The sequence below is a fragment of the Pelobates fuscus genome, chromosome 6 (assembly GCF_036172605.1).
Source record: "Pelobates fuscus isolate aPelFus1 chromosome 6, aPelFus1.pri, whole genome shotgun sequence".
In the NCBI taxonomy this organism is placed as follows: Eukaryota; Metazoa; Chordata; class Amphibia; order Anura; family Pelobatidae; genus Pelobates; species Pelobates fuscus.
Genome location: NC_086322.1, coordinates 200,699,114 through 200,721,325, shown reverse-complemented (window position 1 = coordinate 200,721,325; position 22,212 = coordinate 200,699,114). Strand labels below are relative to the sequence as shown.

The following is a 22,212-nucleotide window of genomic DNA, read 5'->3' as shown; positions in this document are numbered from 1 at the left end:
TATGTGTGTGTTGGATGATGTGTGTGTGCTGGATGGTGTGTGTGTGCTGGATGGTGTGTGTGTGCTGGATGGTGTGTGTGTGTTGGATGGTGTGTGTGTGTGGGATGGTGTGTGTGTGTGGGATGATGTGTGTGTGTGTGTGTGTGCTGGATGGTGTGTGTGTGCTGGATGGTGTGTGTGTGTTGGATGGTGTGTGTGTGTGGGATGATGTGTGTGTGTGGGATGATGTGTGTGTGTGTGTGCTGGATGATGTGTGTGTGTGTGTGTGTGTGCTGGATGATGTGTGTGTGTGTGTGTGTGTGTGTGTGCTGGATGATGTGTGTGTGTGTGTGTGTGCTGGATGATGTGTGTGTGTGTGTGTGTGTGCTGGATGATAGGGGGGGGAGCATTTTTTTTTTAAACTTTATGTGTGTCTTTTTTTAGTTTATTCCCCCCTCCCTGCTTCTTACCTTGTCAGGGAGGGGGGAGATCGCCTGGTGGTCCGGTGGAGGGAGCCAGCCGCTGCACATAGGGGCCATCACACACTGTGTTTCCTCTCCAGCTCTAACTCTCGCGAGACTCGCCTGTGCGGAGCGTTGCCATGGTAACCCGTGGCAACGCTCTCACAGCCGCGGATCTCGCGAGAGTTAGAGCTGGCGAGGGAACAGCGTGTGATGGCCCCTGTGTGCAGGTAGCAGGGCAGGTCCTGCAGGACTGGGAACGGGAACGGCGTTCCTGCTTTGGAAAAAGTGCAGGAACGCCGTTCCCATGCGTTCCTGCAGGACTTGAGCCCTGAGCATAACAGTAAAAATCTAGGGAATTGAAAGCTCCCTTTTAAAGTTAGTTTGAAATGGAGAGTGCTGAATTTTGTATGCTTACAATAATTTAAAAATAAATTCCGTAAGATATTGTTATGTCTCCAGTTACACGATTACTTGTAAATTCAGTATGTTTAATGTGAAAATTATTTTACCCGACATGGTTAATAGTAATAACATGCCGTAAAATGCTGTTATTGCCTTCTCTTGTTGACCTTGAGACCAAATGATCATTAAATATGTAACTTCATGGTCATAAAACAAACTAATCTCAGGGATCAGAGAAAGGGAGAAAGAGAATATGTGAAAAAGAGAGAACATGGTAATGAGTTAGCAAGTCTTAGTGTTAATAATGTAGAAGAAATGGAAAGAAAAGAACTCAGCCAGGGAAGAGGAAAAGAAAGAATGAAAAGAAAGATAATACGACAGAAGATCAAAATACAAATTACCAAGTGAAGTATGAATAGAGCATAAAGGAATTATTTTGGCAGACTGGAGACTTTGCCCACAAACACTTGAGACTTTGCCCACAAACACTGAGCCCCCTTTGTGACATCATCAAAATGGCCGATTTTTAGCCAATCCAATCGATTGGCTAAAATCGGCACGGGGGCGGGGCCAAATGCCGTTTTAGCCAAGCAGGACCTCCTCACAGAGATGCACTGAATCAATGCATCTCTATGAGGAAAGTTCAGCGTCTCCATGCAGGCTGACCCGCGCGGCGATGTAAATAAGATGAGTTTTATTAACTTTTAAGAGGGCTAAGGGGGTGGGGGGGGGGCAAGTCACCTAAATGGTGGGTTTTGCACTATAGGGTCAGGAATACATGTTTGTGTTCCTGACCCTATAGTGTTCCTTTAAGGTTTCGAGGCTGACGTTTGGCAACTCAAACCTTCAGCTCCCTCCACAGATTTTCTATAGGATTAAGCTCTGGAGACTGGTTAGGCCACTCCAGGACCCTAATGTTCTTGTTCATGAACCACTCCTTTGTTGCCTTGGCTGTGTGTTTTGGGGTCATTGTTATGCTGGAATACCCATCCACAACCCATTTTCAATGCCCTGGCTGAGGGAAGGAAGTTCTCACCCAAGATTTGATGGTACATGGCCCCGTCCATCGTCACTTTGATGCGGTGCAGTTGTCCTGTCCCCTTAGCAGAAAAACATCCCAAAGCATAATGTTTCCACCTCCATGTTTGACGGTGGGGATGGTGTTCTTTGGGTCATAGGAAGTATTCTTCCAAACACAGCAAGTTGAGTTGATGCTAAAGAGCTCGATTTTGGTCTCATCTGACCACAACACTTTCATCCAGTTCTCCTCTGAATCATTCAGATGTTCATTGGCAAACTTCAGCTGGGCCTATAAATGTACTTTCTTGAGCAGAAGGACCGTGCGGGCGTTGCAGGATTTCAGTCCTTTCACGGCGTAGTGTGTTACCAGTTGTTTTCGGGGGGTCCCAGCTGCCTTGAGATCATTAGAAAGATCCTCCCATGTAGTTCTGGGCGTTCTCAAGATCATTGAAACTCCAGGAAGTGAGCACCAGACCGAGGAAGACTGACCGTTATTTTGTGTTTCTTCGATTTGTGAATAATCGCACCAACTGTTGTCACCTTGCCACCAAGCTGCTTGGCGATAGTCTTGTAGCCCATTCCAGCCTTGTGTAGGTCTACAATCTTGTCCCTGACATTGCTGTTGTGGACAGGTGTATTTTATACAGGTAACAAGCTGAGATTAGGAGCACTCCCTTTAAGAGACTGCTCCTAATCTGAGCTCGTTAGCTGTATAAAAGAAACTTGGGAGCCAGAAATCTTGCTGATTGATAGGAAATCAAATACTTATTTCACTCATTGACATGCAAATCAATTTAGAACTTTTTTTAAATGCCTTTTTCTGGAGGTTGTTTTTTTTATTCTGACTCTCACTGGTAAAATACACCTACCATTAAAATGATAGACTGATCATTTCTTTGTCAGTGGACAAACGTTCAAAATCAGCAGAGGATCAAATACTTTTTTCCCTCACTGTGTGTGTGTATAGTAAAATGCATGAATTCCCCTCTCATGTATTTTAGATGCCATAAGAACATGTTGAAGCTTATTGCTTACCTTCTTTTGGTGGTTTGGTGGTCTTCAACCATTTCCAAAAGGTGGTGCTGACATGATCACTAAACTACCTTCTAATCGAATTCTTTTAATTGCTTTTTCAAACCTTTATAGATCTGGAAAATTATCTCCAGGCGAAAAAGAACACTATTTACAGGTAAGCCGAAAGTACCCCAAGAACTCACATAAACCGCACAAAAAGTAAATCCCCCGATAGCCCTTATCTGGGTGAGCAACATATCCCAAAATCACCCAGATTGTTTCAGGGGTTCGGGATTTTCCTGGAAGTCTTATTTCTGACCGACAGCACACGAGGCTCCTACCCAAAATAGTTCGATAGATTCAGGTTGTGCGGTCGGTCTCTTTTGGGAGCTTCAAACAAAACAAAACACCAAAAGTAGCAGTTCGTGGGAAAACTAGTTGTGTGCCCCTTGTTCGGGAGTTTGGTTTCACCGTATGCCGATTTCTTCGGATGAATGGGAACGAACCTAGGTGAGTGTGGAAGTCTCAGCGGTGTTCGGGCCATTGAGTGTCCAATAATAGTTCCGTGCACACGACTACCAAACACCTCTGGAAGCGTTCGCCAAAACAAGATGGCTGCCACCTCATGTTCGTCCATACGGCCACCCAGCCGACCACTTAGAATGTTCAAGTGTTTGCCGTTTGTAGAGGTGTTAGTGAGGTCAAGTGGATCAAATAGCGGCGCACGACTGTTCTGGGTAGTCCATGTGTTCGGTACTTTATTTGGTATATGAACCAAATGGGGGCAATCTGTTCGGTTAGGTTTGTATACAGATCTAGTCAAAACAAAATTATCATCCAGGAGCAGGGGGATCTGTTACACCATGCCTCTGAACGGATGCTAATATTCCCATAACTTTTTTTATTTTTTTGCACCACAAGCAATGGAAAGGGGAAAATCTGAAAAAACATATTTTTAAGTTGAGTGGAGACAGTTAACAAATACTGAGTAATCCTTTAGTATCTGGCATTATTATTGAAGTAGGAATTACATCAAAAACACATTTTTTAGATCCATCAATACTAAATTGTATCTACCAGTGCAAAGAAATTGGCAGCCATAACACTGTGCTGTAATGAAATAATTGCTCTATGTTCTATTTTGGGATGTTTATTATGTTTTACACAGGTGGCGAGCCCACCTCATTGTTTCTTAAGATATATGTTTGATTTGGCATTGGACTGATCTCCAAGAATGTACAGGAAAAAAGCACTCCCTGAGACTTCCATGTTCTGTGTTCACTAGATTAGACATCCTGTTCCCACTAACCAAGAGGTATATTTTTTGTAAAGAGAGCCTCTGAAACTCACAGTTGGTATCTCAGGGATCTAGATCCCCTTTGATGCTAACAGGAACTCGCTGTCTCGTAATCTGTTGGGCTCTCTCATGCATATTTGTTGACACATATCAGTAAATGGAAAATATAGAAAAAAATGGAAAGTATTTAGAGCTGACTGATGACTGTAGACCAGTTTTCAAGCTGTATTTTACTTTATTTGTAATCATTAGTATGTCACACAACAGTTTTTTGTTCATTTTTGTTTCTACAATAAACAAAGCAAATGTAAATAGACCCTCAACAGTAGAAATTGCACTTGGAAAAAAAAAAAAAGTTTTTTTTTTTTTTTTTAATCTTGTCTCTCTAATCTTCATTTCCTGCAGTGACTCCTAGCAATGATCTCCAAGGCAGTCCTGTTGAGTGAGGAGTCTATGTGCGATATAAAGAAGATCTCTTGGCCAATCGGTCATTTATGTGGTCTCACTTATACAATAACTAAATGAAAACACACAAGAGTCCCTACGTGCACATTCTTGCAGTTCTGAATGTTTCCTGTAAATATCTGCAACGATGATCATTTTTTTGGATGCTGGCAAATGCTTTATGAAAAATGTTCAGCAACAATTTTCCTTGTAACTTGTCTGTCTGGTTTTATTTTGGAAATGGATGGTTCAAACATAAGTTTCATTGCATCTTCTGCAACTAACATTACAAAAATATATCAGATTCTTTTCCCATCATTATTTACCAGATGCATATGTTTACTTTGTATACAGTGTGAATGTTTGCATCATTGAACATAACTTTGATTTTTTTTTTTTTACATTGATATTTCACTATGGATTCACATTGCTGAATGTATTACTAGCACTGAGTCTAATTTACCTATGCTGATCTCACATAGGAGTCTGCTAGGGGTGTGTGGATTTATGTGTGAATTTGTCTTTCTTGCTAATTAAAATTTCCACACATCTACTTTCCCAGAGTTGGACTTAATAGGTAACTCCAGACCCCCAAAGCACTTCAGCGTCTGTCATCTTCTGGGACCAACTTGGTAATAATTTCAGGGATGATTATATATTAACAATCCTACCCTTGTTTTTTCAGACACCCGTTCTCTATCCATGTTGCATTATTTTCCTTTGTTGGTCGGAGTGGCTAATGGTTGATAAACATATCACATAAGAGTTATGGTGCCAAAGTTAGCCATATACAATGTTCGTCCACCCATTGTAAAGCGCTGCGGAATTTGATGGCGCTCTATAAATATAATAATAATAATAATAATATGCTACATTCTTAGTAGATCTAATACTACCCACTGTGGAATGAATGTCCCATGAAACATAAATGAGAAATGTAGTCAGGGCTGGATTTACTCTGTGCTGCCCCAAGGCCAGTTTCTTCATTGCATTCCACCCTTCCATCCAATATATCCTGCTATTGGTTGGTTTGAGAGACTTGTTTTCCTTAATGTTTATGAGAGAGTTGCTTTTAACTCCTCCTTACATTTTTCAATAGTGTAATTTTTCCATTTTATATTAGTAGTCTTGTTTCAATTACTGTACTGTATATAGCTTACTGAAAAGTTGTTGTTTTTTTGCAGGGTATGTGACCATTTTTATTGATCTGTTTTTTTTTTTGTCACAATTACTAGAGTGCAAACAAAGCAAGTTAGAAATGATATGCCTAATAAGCATGTATAAATCATTCCTTTGATTTACTAGTATGACTCAATGCTAAAAAAAAAAAAACCTTGCCGAACCTGATAGCATCAATGCAACTGATTTCCCAGTGTAATGTCTCTAAAATCACAGTGAAATGAGATAGACCTGTAATACTCTGTGTAAAAGAGCTTCAATGGCTAGATCTCATCTACCTTTTCTATTGTTCTGTGTGTGTTGCTTTTTCCCCAATTGTACAGCAATGGGTATGATATAAACAAAAATCTTTCATGTGCTCATTAGTTACAAATCCTATGTTTCAAACAAACATGTACTGTTGTCCTATTTCTCCTTTAATGGAAATAACCTAAAAGTGGAGGGTTTTAACATCAGGTAACCCATTCCAGTTATATATAGGGTCATGCCAGAGACATGATAAAAAAAGAAAACTATCAATTGGTAATTTTGTGCAACTTATGTTAATAATTACAGAAACACTGTGGGAAATTACTCACTGATGTATCTGTAGTACTGCATGGCTCATATTTTACATCTGGTTCAAACATGATCCCAAACCTCTGTTTCTTCCAACGCAAGCAATATTTTCTGGAGATTTGGCTGAAATGAGAGAGGGTTCCAAGATAAATTTTCATTATTGAAAAAATGCACGTTAGGCCAGATTTAACATACAGCTAAGAAATAATCAGAGGACCTAACTCTAAATAGCCTGACATGACATAGTTCTTTTTTTTTAGCACACCAAATACATGTAATTTATTCGTTGAATGCCCCTCTAGTTGCTGTCTGAGTGACAGCCACTAGCGGCATTTTATGTTTCAAAAAGGCTTTATTCAGGCATAAACGTTTCAGGGCATGCCCTGATCAATGTACAACAGCATGAATCTGGAATTTGAACAAGCAGACAAGATATAGTGGACGCGCAGGTCCCATCGTAAATTGTGTGGACAACACTCAAACTGTGTTACGTATTATACAGATATGGTACTTGAACATATTTCACACGTTAGGGCAGCCACATGAGTGACCTGATTGCAGCTCGAGGAGAGGTATACCCGTAGGTTTGTACTTTGGGTTCCGTTAACATTTCCTTATCACCCCATGGCCTCTATCTCTTTGGGATGGTGTAGGCTATTGGTCTGGCGTGATTGATCAGCTGCTGGTCATGAGTGTGCCTTATTCGTGTTGTGTGATCACATGATAGAGGTGTTTGCGTCTATTGACATGACATAGTTCAAGCTCTGCCTCTATTGTTGATATTAAAACGTGATGAGGTGATCAGGATTTTGAAACCCGTATCGAGCTTATTATACAGATGTGGGTAGAAGTGTTATGGGATGATTCTTGAAACAGGTAAAAGATTTAATCAAAGATAATCAAAGAAGCACAACACATATATTTAGAAGATAAATATAATGCAAAGGTATCATACATCTGTGTCAGGCATGGAGAGGTCACTCCTATAAATTCTGATTGAGGCATCATACAACAATGGTGGTTTACATTGCAATATTACTGATGAAAATGAAAAGGTTATACAGTATATATAAAATGATAGAATAAAAAAGCAGAATCACAAACTCAGAAATATACATTGTATCCTAAAATATGCACTAATTTTACTGTCTTATTGTTTTTCTTATATCTATTTTGTTCAGGCACATATAGACAGCATAACCGGCAGATGGAAAATTAATTTGAAAAAGTTTAAAAACCTTTAGGATCCTGCTAAAGATTAGTGTTTACTACTAAACTATGGTTTCAATCCTGATGAAGTGTTCCTTTAAGACAGCAGTGCCCAATAGGTAGATCCCCAGATGTTTTAAAACTACAGCTTCCATGATGCTTTGTCACTCTAAAGGCATTCTAAAGGCGTGCAAAGCGTCGTGGAAGTTGCAGTTCTACAACATCTGAGGATCCACCTTTTGGGCACCATGCTTTAAAAGAAAACGACATGTTCAAAAAGTATGCTATAGCAGTCGCGGTGCCCTGACTGTCCCCCACTGTCTAGTCTTTTTAGAATGGTTTGATTACTTACCTGGGACCCGCTGGATGCCTCTTGTAATTCAGACAGAGAGAAGGAAGGTTCTGCTTAGAAGCTTTGCTTAGTTCTCCTGACCTAAGCCCTGCCAGTACCTGGCACCATAACCACTAGTGCCCACTGAGTTGGTTATGATGTTTGGTTTGTTCTTTAATGTGAGTATATCATGTTGATGTGAATTGATTTTAAAAGTTGTCTGTAAAAAAAGTTGCTCCTATATATTATGACCCATATTTTAAGGCCCAGCAAAAATTGAATCCCTAAGGAGAAATAAATTTATTTTTCCAGTACATAAGACTTGCTCTTATTTTCACATTTCACTATGTGTAACATGACTGGTGGCTGAGATCATCCATCAGCCAAGTAAACAGTAGGGCAGCCAAATAATCTTCTAATATAACAACCAGGAAACGTTACCCATAAAAATTTTGAAGGTGCAATAATGAGATGATGTAGAGGTGTCACTAGTGGCGTCACTAGGATTCGTGAAACCTAGTGTAGCAGCTCATGGTGTCACTTACCACCATAGACCTCTTTTCGTACCAGACCATATCAAGGAGGGTAATTATGTTTCTCTGAAATATATATTAAAACGGTTTTACTTCATATTACTATATATTACAAATATACTATAAAATGACCTATTTAAGGGAGGGATGCACACACACTTTCAATGATATACAAACTATCATACTGACATTCTTGGCTGTTTGTCAAGCATTGTTAAAAGCTCTGCCTTTGTGTTTCTTGCAATTAGTCTCCTGGCCGTGCCAGGACAGTACTGGTTAACTAAATGATTAATATAAGTATAAACTCAAGTTATAGGTGATTTCCAATGCTTTATTCAATGGCTTAGTTAATTGAGTAATAAAATTTCCCCTTTAGGGCTAGTCATCAGAACCATATAAGTACACCTAAAATAACTCAATTATACCTCTTTTCTGTAGAATGTAGTCTTTAATTTGGAATAGACATACATTATAGGATTATCTAGTAAGTAATTTTCAGACCTGTTTATACAGCATATTCTTACTAAGCTAAGAAAATTAGTGTAAATCAAGGGTTGGGAGGGCAGCAGAGATCCAAAGAATTGTGTTTCATTGTCGCCAGATGTTATCACAATGGCTTTGCACACACTGTTGGTCTCAATCCCTCCTACTCCAGTATACCAGACATGCCTACAAAGGGATCAATCAAAATTTTGAAATTTAGAGTCACCCTTGAAAATGTGTGAACAGGGAATAATACTGGCATTTGCCTACTTGCATTTAAAACATGTATCCAAAGATGACAAAAAGAGATGAATAGTGAATTCTAGGTTAGTTTGGGGGAGGGAGAAGAGTAATGTTTTAGTGTATAGTGCTAAATTGTAGGGTGTGGAGCTGGAAAGTTTGTTGAAGGTCAAGGTAGGGATCCATTTTTATTTTTATCCATATCCAAAAAAATGATGCACGTAAGACTTCCCTATATTATAAAGATAGTTTATTATCCTGGCATATCAGATGAATAGATGGTTGCAAATAGGTACAGAGAGATATCTTCATGAAAACCAAATCTCTTAAGATGGAAATGTTTTTGTTACATCACAACCATAATTTTTATTTTAGTGATAAAAACATGTTCAGACTATCTTTAAAACAAACATTAACACACTGTAGAAAGCTATGCTATAGAAGGCTACATATGCAGTAGAACACAATAGGTTGTTACCCAGGGTTGTACCGAATAAACTATACAGAAACAAACAAAACATATTGTTACAGGTCAAATATTATCCTCATAAAAAGAGAAAATTTGAACTATAGCATAATGCCATCTATAAAATATGTTAAACAACCAAACAAGTCATGATTTATTTAAAAAAAAAACTAAAGTGTTATACAAGACATGCTAAATCATATGGTCTTAGATATTAGGTAACAGAGACATAGGAATGTCACCTGTTAACTGTAATTTTTCTGACAGACTGACAAGCCTGTTGCGTGCAGGAGAACAATAGGTGGATACAAGTTGCACGCGAAATAGCAGCGTTACAAAACCAGCACGTGTATATAAATAGATGAATGAGAGGGTGTCGTCTCTCTGAACTCTGTAACACTGTTTTCAGGCTGGTTTACTTTACAATTTGCCTGGAAATGTAAACAGAAGAAACTAGGCCTTATGAAAGGAGGACTTAAAAAGGGGAGTACACGAGTTATAGATATGTTATAAAACACACTGCATGCACCATAAGCACTTTTACACTTTGCATAGGTTATGGTGCCAATCAACATTGGCTCCTCTGACTTGTATAGATTCTGCTTAGGGTTCTAATCAAAACCAGTTGAGGATGTGGGAAGATCCTATCGTAAAACAAGCACGATTTTTTAAAATCAATAGCCTAGTTTTTCATTTATAGCAAGGCTTTCATTTCCAGATTCCCTGTGAAATCTAGACATGTAACCAATGGATGCCGCTCAAATGGCCAGGAAAGAAATCAGCTACTTCCTCATTTCTACACGCTTCAATGTTTTGTAGCAATTAATGGACATTCAATGGTATATTTTTATTTCAATTTATTTTCATTCTTTAAAGGAACACTATAGCATTAGGAAAACAAATGTGTACTATAGTGTTCCCCTACTATTTAGATGTCTGCCCTCCCAATACCTATGTGAGGGTTTAAAGGGTAGGTTTTACTTACTTTCGTTTACTCACCATGCTGGTCTTACCGCAGCTGCCCGCCTCCCTGGATGAGATCATTAAGACTAAATATCTCAGCCAATCCAATGCTTCCCCATATGGGAAGTTGGGGGACTAGTGCGCATGGCATACACTGCATCAATGAAATGCTTTCTACAAGCACCATTTCATTGGTAACTGGATCTGACTCGATGGAAGATGGATATGCCTCTGGTGACTATCGGGAAGACAGCCACTAGAAGTGCACTTAATCATGCAATGAAAACAGTGTTGTCTCACCAAAATGAAAATATTTTACACTGCTAGATGGAAATGTCAGGTGCACTACACCCCGACCACTTCACTATTAATCAGGTTTAACTGCATACAATTGTACACTAATTGGAGACAGACAGCTGATTGAAGAGGGATTAACTATGAACCTTCAACTACTAAACATTCATTAGTTGGCTATTTTTGCCAGAATAATAATTTTAAATAACCCATATAAAACCAACATGCATGAATCAACAATATGTTGGGTACATTAGCTAATAACATGGAGTTTCATAAGAAGAAAAAACACTACTCCCCCTACCCTGTACAAAGTTAACTGGGTAAAAAGTATCTGGAAGTGTCTGGTTAATATAGAATTTACTTTCATTCCATTAACTGCAATAAACACCTGACTGAACCTACCCTTACATTTACACGTGCTTCTTGAGGGTGAATATCAACAGAGTTCATCAGATAAATTACTCCAAACTGAGAGTTCACATGGCATTTTGACAGAAAAACTGGTTCTATATTGCCGAGATGTCATACAAAACTAGTAGCTTTATAAGCTTTATAAACTAAACTGGAGGACACAGAAAAGGCAACGTTATCTCAGCAGTTCTAACTGATAGAGATCTCTGTACCCTATGCAGATGTGAATGATATGAAGTAAAATGCAGAGATAAGATAAGCGGTCACTGAGGTAAAACGTACTATTCTTTTCAATAAAATTATCAATCTTATTCAATAAAAATAAAACATAGAAAAAATACCAGTCAGAAATGGAAATAAAATAAATAAAAAAATGTCATGAGTGCAATATAGACACACGCAGTTCTACCCTCTTATAACTGAGAAATGTGGAGAACTGGCATCTTGTTGATGCAGGTGTACCTGTACGGGAAATCTTTTCCAACTTTGCAAATTTCTGTAGCCATAAATAAAACAGATGTATTCAAGAAATATTTATTACATAATAGGCCAAAATTAATTCTAGTAAATTAATATTCTTGTTCTTATTATAATAAGCAGGGTTATTATACAAAAGGTGACTAGGCCACCTCTCTGTTGGCATCCAAACCTAGACAGAATAACTCACCCAGTAAAAATGAGTAAGGAATTTGCTAATTATTATAAAAAGTTATATGACTTAAAATCTGATCCAAGTATATAACAGCCTATGCCAGAAATAATTAAATATTTTTTAGACAAATTAAATTTGCTACAAATTCTCACTAAGAAATTGGATATTCTAAATTCTGCAATTTTCCCACAATAAGTATTGAATGTTATAAATAAATTACCAAATGGTAAAGCACCAGGTCCTGATGGTTTTACAATGGCTTATTCTAAAACATTTTCAAATATACTTATACCCCAATTAAATCAAGTGTTAAATTTATTCTGGACTGAGGGAAAGATGCCTGGAGAGATTTCGTGTCCACAAATTATGACCCTGCCATAATACAGAGTAGTCAAGGTAGCTCAGTTGGTAAATTCCCTGACTACAAAGCCTGTTCAAAATGCAAATGCATGTTCAAATCCTGACAGGGTCAACTGTTACTTATTCAGTTGCTGATTTGGTTAATTCGGAGAGGATGAAAAGCACTTTGAGTCCCACTGGGAGAAAGATGCTTTATAAATGCTAGTTATTATATTTGTACTACTTTATTTGATTAACAATGCAAAGTCTTGTCAGATAGATTATCTTTAGATGCAGAGAAGGCATTTGACTGGGGCTACTAAGAGAGACACTATTCAAATGTAATATACCTGCATCTTTTATTAAGCAGTGTTTGCCTTATATAAACCAAAAACTCAAGTATTTGCAACTGCCTATTCTTCAGATAATTTATCTTTAACAAATGGAACCAGGCAGGGTTGCCACTCTCACCACTTCTTTTTATACTAGCAATAGAACCTCTAGCAGAATTAATAAGAATAATCCCAGAAATTAAAGGCATATCTCTATGTGATAGAGAACACAAAATTGGTCTTTTTGCGGATATACCATGGAACGATCTAGAATACTTTAAAATTAAAGTTTTGCTTTGATTGGAGGGGCTCCTGCATTGTTTATTTGGGGATAAAGCTCCGCAGAAATATATCCAAAATACACGATTTTAATCTAACTAAAACATGGCCTGACCTACAAAAGCAATAAGAAAGGTGGAGTAATTTAGGAATATCCTGGTTAGGCAGATTAATTTTAATAAAAATAAAAATTCTCCCAAAAATGTTATATTATTTACGAGCCATCACCTTAACAATTCCATTATAATTTTTTAGAAATATTCTGGCAGAGTTAATAACATTTATATGGAACAATAAAATGAACAGAGTAAAATTTTCTATATCAGAAAGTGATAGCTCATAGTGGTATGGGTATTTCTGATTTCTTGAAATATTTCCATGCTACTAATGTGGCTGTAGCTTTCAAGTTTAATTCAACGTCACAATGCCCTAGGTGGACAGAATTAGAGCTACAAATGAATTCCAAAGTCTATATGACATTCAGTGTCTAGACAACCTAAAGTAGCAGAAATGTTCCCCACTACTAACATTACCATTAGGTCTTGGGACATTGTGTTTAAAACGGTACGGCCTTCTTCTGGATGGCCAAGAGCAATGCTTTTGTCCATATTGAAATATGATTTTCCCCATATAAATGTAAAAAAAAAATGTATTCATATTCCATTTAGTATTTGGACAACTTTTTTTAAGGCAATTCCCTAATGTCATTTAAAAATTTACAGGAACGTTCTGGATTGCCTGACAGCATTAATATTGGTTATGATTTATTTATCCATAAATTAAAAGATCATTTTTAAATAAAAAATTTAGAGCAAAACTATAGTGAATTGACATTAACTGATTTAGAAACAGTATATCTTTATGAGCCAAATAGGAGACAATTACCCACTGTTATTTTTATTTAATGCCTAAACACGTGTCATAATTCCCTTTTATTCCAGAAGTTTGGTCCTTAAGGGGTTAAAGGATCACTATAGTGCCAAGAAAACATACTCGTTTCCCTGGCACGATAGGGTCCTTGGGTCCCCCTCACCCTCAGGGACCTCCTCCTGCCGGGCTCTTACCTTTTCTCTCCTCCTCCTTTCCCGTCATCGGCTGAATGCGCATGTGCGGCAAGAGCCGCGCGGGCATTCAGCCAGTCCATAGGAAAGCATTCTCAATGCTTTCCTATGGACGCTGGCGTCTTCTCACTGTGAAAATCACAGTGAGAAGCGCGGAAGCGCCTCTTGCGGCTGTCAATGAAACAGGCTGGATTAACCTATTTGTAAACATAGCAGTTTCGCTTAAACTGCTATGTTTACAGCAGAAAGGGTTAATCCTAGATGGACCTGGCACCCAGACCCCTTCATTAAGCTGAAGTGGTCTGGGTGCTTATAGTGGTCCTTTAATTTAACTTTAAAAAGGAGTGGGTTGGCCAGTGAGGTTGTCAAGTGTAACCGGACAGGGAGGGGGTAACCCTCAAAGTTTATAATGCAAAAAGGAGAGAAAAACTGTCCTTAAAGAGAAAACCTGATATAAGGATGTTAGTATCCAAAAAGAGAAATATTTGGTAGGTATAGTATCCTGTAGAGATAGATAACGAGTGTATGGTGATATATATATAGGTCTATATGTATATATCAATCTTTAATAGGGTAAATATACGCCGGTTCTGAGTAGCGATGAGTGCTGGTTGGCTTGTGGTTGGCAACCAGATTTAATTGCTTACAACAGAATGGGGCGTGTAGGTAAGGGGGTGGCACTATGTTGATATAATTGAAATCACATAGTACCAAACAATTGCAAAATTGACAATACAAAACAAAATCGAAAATAACACGTAAACCCACCCTGTCCTATGTTCCTGGGCCAGTCCAAGTTTGTGGACAATGGCAATAGGGAGGGAAGGGCGGGTAAAGGGAGGGGGGGAGGGGAGAGGAAATGGGTAAACGAGACTAGGTTAAGCAGAGTATGCCGTGCCTAGAGGAGATAAAAACTCATTTCAGTTTTCCAGTGTACTAGTTAGCGTATTGTGGTAGTGGCCACTAGAGGTCGCTTGAGAGTTGCTTATGAGATTGCTTCATTCACACAATAGTATCAACTTGGGTGTATATACAAATGGAGGCTTTAAGTAGTATCAATGAACTAGAGTGGATTGTGGCACGTCTGCCACTATAGTTTGGAGCCTAATACTATCTTAACAGCCAACATAGAGAATGAAGTACATGCGATATGAACTCATGGTTTTCTCTAAGTGTACTAATGACGTTCTATAATAGTTGACCGCTAGGGGTCGCTCGAGAGTTGGCTTTAGAATTTGTGAGCTTACTTCATTAATGAGATAATATCTGATGTGGGTATCTAGACTAATGGAGATATGACCTGGTATCCAACAGACTGGATTGGGGTCTACCAAGTCTGTCACTAGGATCCTAAGTTTAATCGTGTCTTAATACCCGACATCGATACAATGAAGTCAGTGCTCTAAATCCTGTGAGTTAACTTCATTGATACAATTGTATCCAGTGTGGGTGTGTACACAATTCACGGTATGGCCTGGTATCGGACAGACTGGGGTACAGTGTGTCCAGTCTGTCTCAGTTCCTAAGCCTGATACTGTTATGACACCCAATATAGAAAATTAAGTCAATATATAATATGAACGTAACTTGGAAAGATATTTTGGTTTGAGGGTCGGACACCGGTGTTCCAGAAACACAGAGTGATTCCGTATTTGGTTATAGCTATACCCTTGTGGGTATTAGATGCTTAGGTACAGCGTTGATCCTGCGTAGCGTCTGATTGCGCTCACGGGTTATCAGGAACCTTGCTGTGGTTGGAGTAGCCGGTCTGGCTCAAAATGTGCCCAATAGTACCACAGACAAATTAAGTCCACTGTTAGTCCTGTGTAGCCTTTGATACCGCTCACGGATTGTCGGGAACCTAACAGTGGTTACTATAACGGGTCTGGCACAAATCCCAAATGGTCAATACTTAGAGAAGCACAGAAAAAGAATAGTACCTTCGTGGGCACTAGTAATAGTAAAGAGAGTGCCAGAAAGACGGCATAGTAGTTGGTGCGTTAAGATAATTATGTACACTGTGAAATGGTTAGTTTAAATGAATACCCAGATCGGTATCCTAAAACTAGAGTACCCAGATCGGTATAGAGCTAGTTTTCCGATTTGATTATAACGGAGTGAGAAATCCTAAGGTTGCATATATACCAAGTTATTCCTTGAACATGCTCAGCTGTTTGACTGTCTATACTGCCGCGGGGTTAAGGAGCCCTCTAGGGTAAATGGCAGTGAAACACGTCCTGTGAGTCAATCGTCAGATGTCTGAGGAAACAAGGTCTTTTGCTTAGGAGGTGACGGCAAGTGGGTAGCCGTCTATAGTTAGTGTCGGTATGAACCCGACGCGCGTTTCGCCGTGTTTAGCGGCTCGTCAGGCCCCCTGACGAGCCGCTAAACACGGCGAAACGCGCGTCGGGTTCATACCGACACTAACTATAGACGGCTACCCACTTGCCGTCACCTCCTAAGCAAAAGACCTTGTTTCCTCAGACATCTGACGATTGACTCACAGGACGTGTTTCACTGCCATTTACCCTAGAGGGCTCCTTAACCCCGCGGCAGTATAGACAGTCAAACAGCTGAGCATGTTCAAGGAATAACTTGGTATATATGCAACCTTAGGATTTCTCACTCCGTTATAATCAAATCGGAAAACTAGCTCTATACCGATCTGGGTACTCTAGTTTTAGGATACCGATCTGGGTATTCATTTAAACTAACCATTTCACAGTGTACATAATTATCTTAACGCACCAACTACTATGCCGTCTTTCTGGCACTCTCTTTACTATTACTAGTGCCCACGAAGGTACTATTCTTTTTCTGTGCTTCTCTAAGTATTGACCATTTGGGATTTGTGCCAGACCCGTTATAGTAACCACTGTTAGGTTCCCGACAATCCGTGAGCGGTATCAAAGGCTACACAGGACTAACAGTGGACTTAATTTGTCTGTGGTACTATTGGGCACATTTTGAGCCAGACCGGCTACTCCAACCACAGCAAGGTTCCTGATAACCCGTGAGCGCAATCAGACGCTACGCAGGATCAACGCTGTACCTAAGCATCTAATACCCACAAGGGTATAGCTATAACCAAATACGGAATCACTCTGTGTTTCTGGAACACCGGTGTCCGACCCTCAAACCAAAATATCTTTCCAAGTTACGTTCATATTATATATTGACTTAATTTTCTATATTGGGTGTCATAACAGTATCAGGCTTAGGAACTGAGACAGACTGGACACACTGTACCCCAGTCTGTCCGATACCAGGCCATACCGTGAATTGTGTACACACCCACACTGGATACAATTGTATCAATGAAGTTAACTCACAGGATTTAGAGCACTGACTTCATTGTATCGATGTCGGGTATTAAGACACGATTAAACTTAGGATCCTAGTGACAGACTTGGTAGACCCCAATCCAGTCTGTTGGATACCAGGTCATATCTCCATTAGTCTAGATACCCACATCAGATATTATCTCATTAATGAAGTAAGCTCACAAATTCTAAAGCCAACTCTCGAGCGACCCCTAGCGGTCAACTATTATAGAACGTCATTAGTACACTTAGAGAAAACCATGAGTTCATATCGCATGTACTTCATTCTCTATGTTGGCTGTTAAGATAGTATTAGGCTCCAAACTATAGTGGCAGACGTGCCACAATCCACTCTAGTTCATTGATACTACTTAAAGCCTCCATTTGTATATACACCCAAGTTGATACTATTGTGTGAATGAAGCAATCTCATAAGCAACTCTCAAGCGACCTCTAGTGGCCACTACCACAATACGCTAACTAGTACACTGGAAAACTGAAATGAGTTTTTATCTCCTCTAGGCACGGCATACTCTGCTTAACCTAGTCTCGTTTACCCATTTCCTCTCCCCTCCCCCCCTCCCTTTACCCGCCCTTCCCTCCCTATTGCCATTGTCCACAAACTTGGACTGGCCCAGGAACATAGGACAGGGTGGGTTTACGTGTTATTTTCGATTTTGTTTTGTATTGTCAATTTTGCAATTGTTTGGTACTATGTGATTTCAATTATATCAACATAGTGCCACCCCCTTACCTACACGCCCCATTCTGTTGTAAGCAATTAAATCTGGTTGCCAACCACAAGCCAACCAGCACTCATCGCTACTCAGAACCGGCGTATATTTACCCTATTAAAGATTGATATATACATATAGACCTATATATATATCACCATACACTCGTTATCTATCTCTACAGGATACTATACCTACCAAATATTTCTCTTTTTGGATACTAACATCCTTATATCAGGTTTTCTCTTTAAGGACAGTTTTTCTCTCCTTTTTGCTTTAATTTAACTTTGTTTCATCTTTGAAAGGAATAAAACAATATTCCAATCATTTGGAAAATCATCTCAAAATTATATATAGATGGTACCTAACCCCTTATAGAATGTGTAAAATGAGTCCAAATTTTACTGACAAATTTTGGAGAAATTGTGGGCTTTCCTTTACATTCGGATATTGCCCCAAGTGAACCAATTATTGGAATACAATTCATAAATTAATCAAAAAAGTTAATTCTAAACTTTGTTTTAACCCCTTAAGGACACATGACATGTCTGACATGTCATGATTCCATTTTATTCCAGAAGTTTGGTCCTTAAGGGGTTAAATGCCAACTGACCCTACCCTCTTTAAAAATGTCCTGATAATATTGAAAAAGTTCATAAAATTATCATTGGCCATTTACCAATTGCTGCTCCTGCTGTCATACCTAGACAATGGAGGTCATCTGATCTTCCGTTTGTTATAGATGTTTTACACCTTGTTCTGGAATACAAAAAATTATGAACTTGCTTTAACGCAACCTTTTACTATGTTACAAAATTTCAAATATTATTGGGAATTTTGGGAAAGGATACAAACAAAGAGTATTCATTATAAATATCTTACTTTTTTGTCACATCTGTCATTTTTTTGTTTTAAACTATGTTATGAACATGTTGTGATATGCCATAAATGAAGTAATTAAAATAATTAAATCTTCATTAAAGAGGTCACACTTGTATATATAGGATGGACACCCTTCCCTCTTCTCCTTCCTCTTCTGGATTCTATTTTCTGTTATTTTATCATTATTCTTTTTTTCTTTTTTTTACATTAAGTTATACTTAATATATAGTTAAACATTATACATATTTTGGGTTGAGAGATAACATACTCCAAAACCTATTTAAATATTTTTAATTGCAATTCTGTAAATAAATAATTTTAACCCCTTAAGGACACATGACATGTGTGACATGTCATGATTCCCTTTTATTCCAGAAGTTTGGTCCTTAAGGGGTTAAAGGCAGGGCCGGACTGGGTATGAAAACCAGCCCTGGAAAAAATTACATACCAGCCCCATAGCATTGCAGAGTCATCAGAATTCACCTTAACAGCCCATTAAAATGCGGACGGCATATAACGCCGTAACAGCGTTAAAGGGACACTATAGTCACCCAGACCATTTCAGCTCAATGAAGTGGCCTGGGTGCAATGTCCCTCAGGTTTTAACCCTTCACATGTAAACGTAGCAGTTTCAGAGAAGCCTCTAGTGGCTGTCTTCCGGAGAGACAATAGAGGCGCATCTGCGACGCTGGAGGCACGTTTTGCCTCCATCACGCAGAGTGTCCATAGGAAAGCATTGAGAAATGCTTTCCTATGGACACTTTGAATGCGCGCGCGGCTATGCGCATTCAGCTCCAGTGACGTCGGACGGGGGAGCTGAAGTCAGACAGGGAGGAGAGGTCACCAGCGCCGAGGGAGCCTGGTGCTGGATTAAGGTAAGTAACTTAAGGAATTTTAACCCCTTCAGCGCCACGGGAGGGGGACCCTGAGGGTGTGGGCACCCTCAGGGCACTAAAGTGTCAGGAAAACCGCTTTGTTTTCCTGACACTATAGTGATCCTTTAAGAGTTTAAGGGGTTATTTTGGCCTGGGGAAGCCAAATGGTTATACACCCATGCTCTAAACCAGGAATAGACATCCTTTGCCACTCCAGATGTTGTGGACTACACCTCCCATTATGCTTTGCAAGCCTTAATGGAGATGTAGTCAAAAAACAAAGGGAGTGTCGAAGGTAACCTACCCCTGCACTAAATAAAAAATATATAATACAGTTCCTACCCCATAAATATAATATTTAATGCTTTCATCCAACCCCCTTCCCTCCACAGTTCCTAATAAATATATTACAAATATAATTCCCTCACCCCTGTAGCCCCCTCTATTTACATTTCCTTCTATACACACATATATATAATATTCATTGGGCCACAAATATAAATGTCACAAATATAATCATTGCCTCATCTCAAATTCCCTAGTCAGACCTTTCCCGTCCTCCCCTCCCCCCATCTAATATACTGCTGACCCCCTCCCCTAAAACATTACTGACCCCCTCCCCAATACATTACAGACCCCCCTCCCCTCCCCCAATACATTACAGACCCATCTTTCCCTCCCCCAATACATTACTGACCCCCCTCCTCAATACATTACTGATCCCCCCTCCTCAATACATTACTGACCCCCCTCCCCTCCCCAATACATTACTGACCCCCCTCCCCTCCCCAATACATTACTGACCCCCCTCCCCTCCCCAATACATTACTGACCCCCCTCCCCTCCCCAATACATTAATGACCCCCCCTCCCCTCCCCAATACATTAATGACCCCCCTCCCCTCCCCAATACATTACTGATCCCCCTCCCCTCCCCAATACATTAATGACCCCCCTCCCCTCCCCAATACATTAATGACCCCCTCCCCTCCCCAATACATTAATGACCCCCCTCCCCTCCCCAATACATTAATGACCCACCCCCCTCCCCTCCCCTATACATTACTGACCTGACCCCCCCTCCCCTATACATTACTGACCCCCCCTCCCCTATACATTACTGACCCCCCTCCCCTATACATTACTGACCCCCCTCCCCTCCCCTATACATTACTGACCCCCCTCCCCTCCCCTCCCCTATACATTACTGACCCCCTCCCCTCCCCTATACATTACTGACCCCCTCCCCTCCCCTCCCCTATACATTACTGACCCCCTCCCCTCCCCTATACATTACTGACCCCCCTCCTCTCCCCTCCCCTATTCATTACTGACCCCCCTCCCCTCCCCTATACATTACTGACCTCCCCTCCCCTATACATTACTGACCCTCCCCTCCCCTATGCATTACTGACCCCCCCTCCCCTATGCATTACTGACCCCCCCTCCCCTATACATTACTGACCCCCCTCCCCTCCCCTATACATTACTGACCCCCCTCCCCTATACATTACTGACCCCCTCCCCTATACATTACTGACCCCCCTCCCCTCCCCTATACATTACTGACCCTCCTCCCCTCCCCTATACATTACTGACCCCCCTCCCCTCCCCTATACATTACTGACCCCCCTCCCCTCCCCTATACATTACTGACCCCCCTCCCCTCCCCTATACATTACTGACCCTCCCCTCCCCTATGCATTACTGACCCCCCCATACATTACTGACCCCCCCTCCCCTCCCCTATACATTACTGACCCCCCCCTCCCCTCCCCTATACATTACTGACCCCCCTCCCCTCCCCTATACATTACTGACCCCCCTCCCCTCCCCTATACATTACTGACCCCCCTCCCCTCCCCTATACATTACTGACCCCCCTCCCCTCCCCTCCCCTATACATTACTGACCCCCCCTCCCCTCCACATTACTGACCCTCCCCTCCCCTATGCATTACTGACCCCCCCATACATTACTGACCCCCCCTCCCCTCCCCTATACATTACTGACCCCCCCTCCCCTCCCCTATACATTACTGACCCCCCTCCCCTCCCCTATACATTACTGACCCCCCCTCCTCAATACATAATACAATAGGTCCCCCAAGGCCCTTTATTCTTACCTTTAGAAGTTCAACAGCTCAGGGAAAAGAGGCCGCGATGCACAGTTTCAGTAGTGCCGCCGCCGCGCAGCCGCCGGATGTGACGTCATGTCGTCATTTGCCGCTCACATCCGGCGGCTGACAGTAAGCAGCAGCAGCGGCCGGCTCGGGTGTGGCTGCGGCCGCGCGGCCGCATAGGGTAACAGAATTTTTTTTACAGGTCGTGTGGCTGAGTGCAGCCACATGTCAAAGCGGCCCCAGGGCTGGCGGCCTACCGGGAAATTTCCCGGTATCCCGGTAGGCCAGTCCGGCCCTGGTTAAAGGGACACTCCAGGCACCCAG

General features: G+C 40.6%; 1 protein-coding gene across 1 annotated transcript in view; it reads right to left on the bottom strand.

The window, feature by feature from the left end:
- The window catches only part of ABCG2 (ATP binding cassette subfamily G member 2 (JR blood group)), a 145,097-nt gene that overhangs the window by 79,803 nt on the left and 43,082 nt on the right, over positions 1 to 22,212 (bottom strand). Inside the window, exon 2 of the mRNA XM_063458650.1 lies at positions 6,378 to 6,480. Within this exon, the coding sequence (XP_063314720.1) occupies positions 6,378 to 6,428 (51 nt within the window). The 5' untranslated portion in view covers positions 6,429 to 6,480. The remainder of the gene's footprint in view (positions 1 to 6,377; positions 6,481 to 22,212) is intronic.